Here is a 2,240-nt window from a genome sequence, read left to right as displayed (position 1 = left end):
TTCAGATGCACTTAAGGCCAATAAGTCTGAAGTAACATTTTGCACTTCAGATGTACTTAAGGCCAAAAGGTCTGAAGTGCAACTAACGTTTTTATAACAATAGTCCTTAAGTGCAAATTGCCCAGAAATAAAAATTTGTTCTTCGAATTATAACAATCAAATTTACGATTTAATACATAAATCTACTCCAAATGAGCTCAAATTTGAAACATAACCTCCAAATATCATCGGAAACAAACCTCAATCATCAATTTGCCAAAACAATAATAAATCTAATGAATTTATTTTGCAATTAAGAAAAAAAAGAAGAAGAAGAAACCCTAATCAATAGCAAAAAATAAAGTATCATAACAACTCATCATTGTAAAATATTATAAACTATATTAAAATTTACAACAATCATATAAAATTATTGTCACCTAAAAAAAAAGAAGAAAAGAAGAAGGAGAAGAAGAAAACGAAGGAGGAAAAGAAAGATGCGTGAAGTTGTTTAAAAAACGGGTACAAGTTAAAACATTTTTAAAAAGTAAGTATAGATTAAATGAGTTCGACGCCTCCCGTGCAATTTTGACGTATCAACTTGCCTAATAAACGGATGCCACGTGGAATAATCTTAGTGCCTCAACCCTAAAATATCATGTGACCGTCATTTTCTCACAGACCTCTTCTCTTACTATAAATATCCACGTAAAATCCCCAAATTTCTGCATCACTTTATTTTCTTCTATTTCATTGCAAGCAAAAAAACCTTCTAGAAATAAACAACAACAAAAAAATGACCCAAGATGAGTTCACTACTGAGTTACTCCCGGGTTTACCCGAGGAAATTGCCCTTGAGTGCTTGAGCCGATTACACTATTCAACTCACCGAGTTGCTTCTCGTGTTTGTAGAAGATGGTGTAGGCTTCTTCAAAGCAAGGAATTTTATTACCATCGTAAACAAACCGGTTTTACTCGTAAAGCTGCTTGTTTAGTACAAGCACTTCCTGTTCAATCCGAGTCTAAACCTGTAGGACAACCGAGGTACGCTATCACGGTGTTCGACTCGGTAACTGGTATTTGGGATCGGGTTGACCCGATTCCAAAATATCCTGATGGGTTACCGATGTTCTGCCAAATTGCGACTACGGAAGGGAAACTTATTGTCATGGGCGGGTGGAACCCGGCGAGCTGGGATCCGATTAAGGATGTTTTCGTGTACGATTTCATGACTCGGAGGTGGACTCAGTGCAAGGATATGCCGGAGAGTCGGTCGTTTTTCGCTATGGGAGCTGCCGGAGGACGGGTTTTCATCGCCGGCGGCCACGATGAGAGCAAGAACGCGCTGAGTTCAGCGTGGGTATTTGATATTGCTAGTGACGAGTGGACTGAGTTGCCTCGGATGAGCGAGGAGCGTGACGAGTGCGAAGGTGTGATAATCGGGTCGGATTTCTGGGTCGTAAGCGGGTATGATACCGAAAGTCAAGGGCGGTTCAAGAGTAGCGCCGAGTTATATGAACTCAGTACAGGTGAGTGGAGGCAAGTTGAGAATGCTTGGGGGTCGAGTCAATGCCCTAGAGCATGTGTAGGGGTGGGCAAAAATGGAAATTTGACTTGCTGGTCTGAATCCGACCCGAATGTTAAAGTCGGAGCTTGTGGTGTTGACCTTGGTGATCGGACCTTGGTAACCGGGTCGGCCTATCAAGGAGCCCCGCATGGATTTTTCTTTGTGGAAAACAGCAAGAAAGAAGGGCAAAATAGTAAATTGGTGAAAATTGATGTTCCTGAGGAATTCTCAGGATTTGTGCAATCTGGATGCTGTGTGGAGATCTGAAATTTTGTATAATGTTATTATAATTTGTAAGTATGTAACTATGTAATTTTCCCTTTTTCTTTTTCTTACTTTTTCCACTTGAGATGAAGCAAAAGTATAGTAGCTCTGCTGCTTTTAAGCATAGTAGTCTTTTTATGTAAAACTATGTTTGGAGTATACTATAGTAAAAAATATTGGAGCAAAAGTAACTGTAGTAGTACAATTTTCCACTGTATGTAACTCTTTTTACTTCCTTTTTCCACTTAAGAAAGGTTGATTGCCAAGCTGTTCATTTAGAAACTGTCTTTTTATTTTGTTAGTTGTAAGTGGCATCTTTTCGTACCTTTGCTCGCCGGTTATTTTACGTTAGCTGATACGTTCGTTTTAATTCATGTGAACCTATTTGATTGGATACGAAATTTAAGAAAAAAAAAATAATTTTTGAATT

At 38.6% G+C, this 2,240-nt stretch overlaps 1 protein-coding gene across 1 annotated transcript; it reads left to right on the top strand.

The window, feature by feature from the left end:
* The first annotated feature begins 704 nt into the window (after positions 1–704).
* LOC107797281 (F-box/kelch-repeat protein At1g15670) lies at positions 705–1,997 on the top strand. Its single transcript, XM_016620148.2, has one exon. It carries the CDS (start codon positions 776–778, stop codon positions 1,811–1,813), a length of 1,038 nt encoding a protein of 345 aa, XP_016475634.1. The 5' UTR covers positions 705–775; the 3' UTR covers positions 1,814–1,997.
* Positions 1,998–2,240: the final 243 nt, after the last annotated feature.

Source organism: Nicotiana tabacum, chromosome 24 (assembly GCF_000715075.1).
Source record: "Nicotiana tabacum cultivar K326 chromosome 24, ASM71507v2, whole genome shotgun sequence".
NCBI lineage: Eukaryota > Viridiplantae > Streptophyta > Magnoliopsida > Solanales > Solanaceae > Nicotiana > Nicotiana tabacum.
The sequence above is the reverse complement of the archived record's forward strand: the minus strand, read 5'-3'. Positions and strand labels throughout refer to the sequence as shown.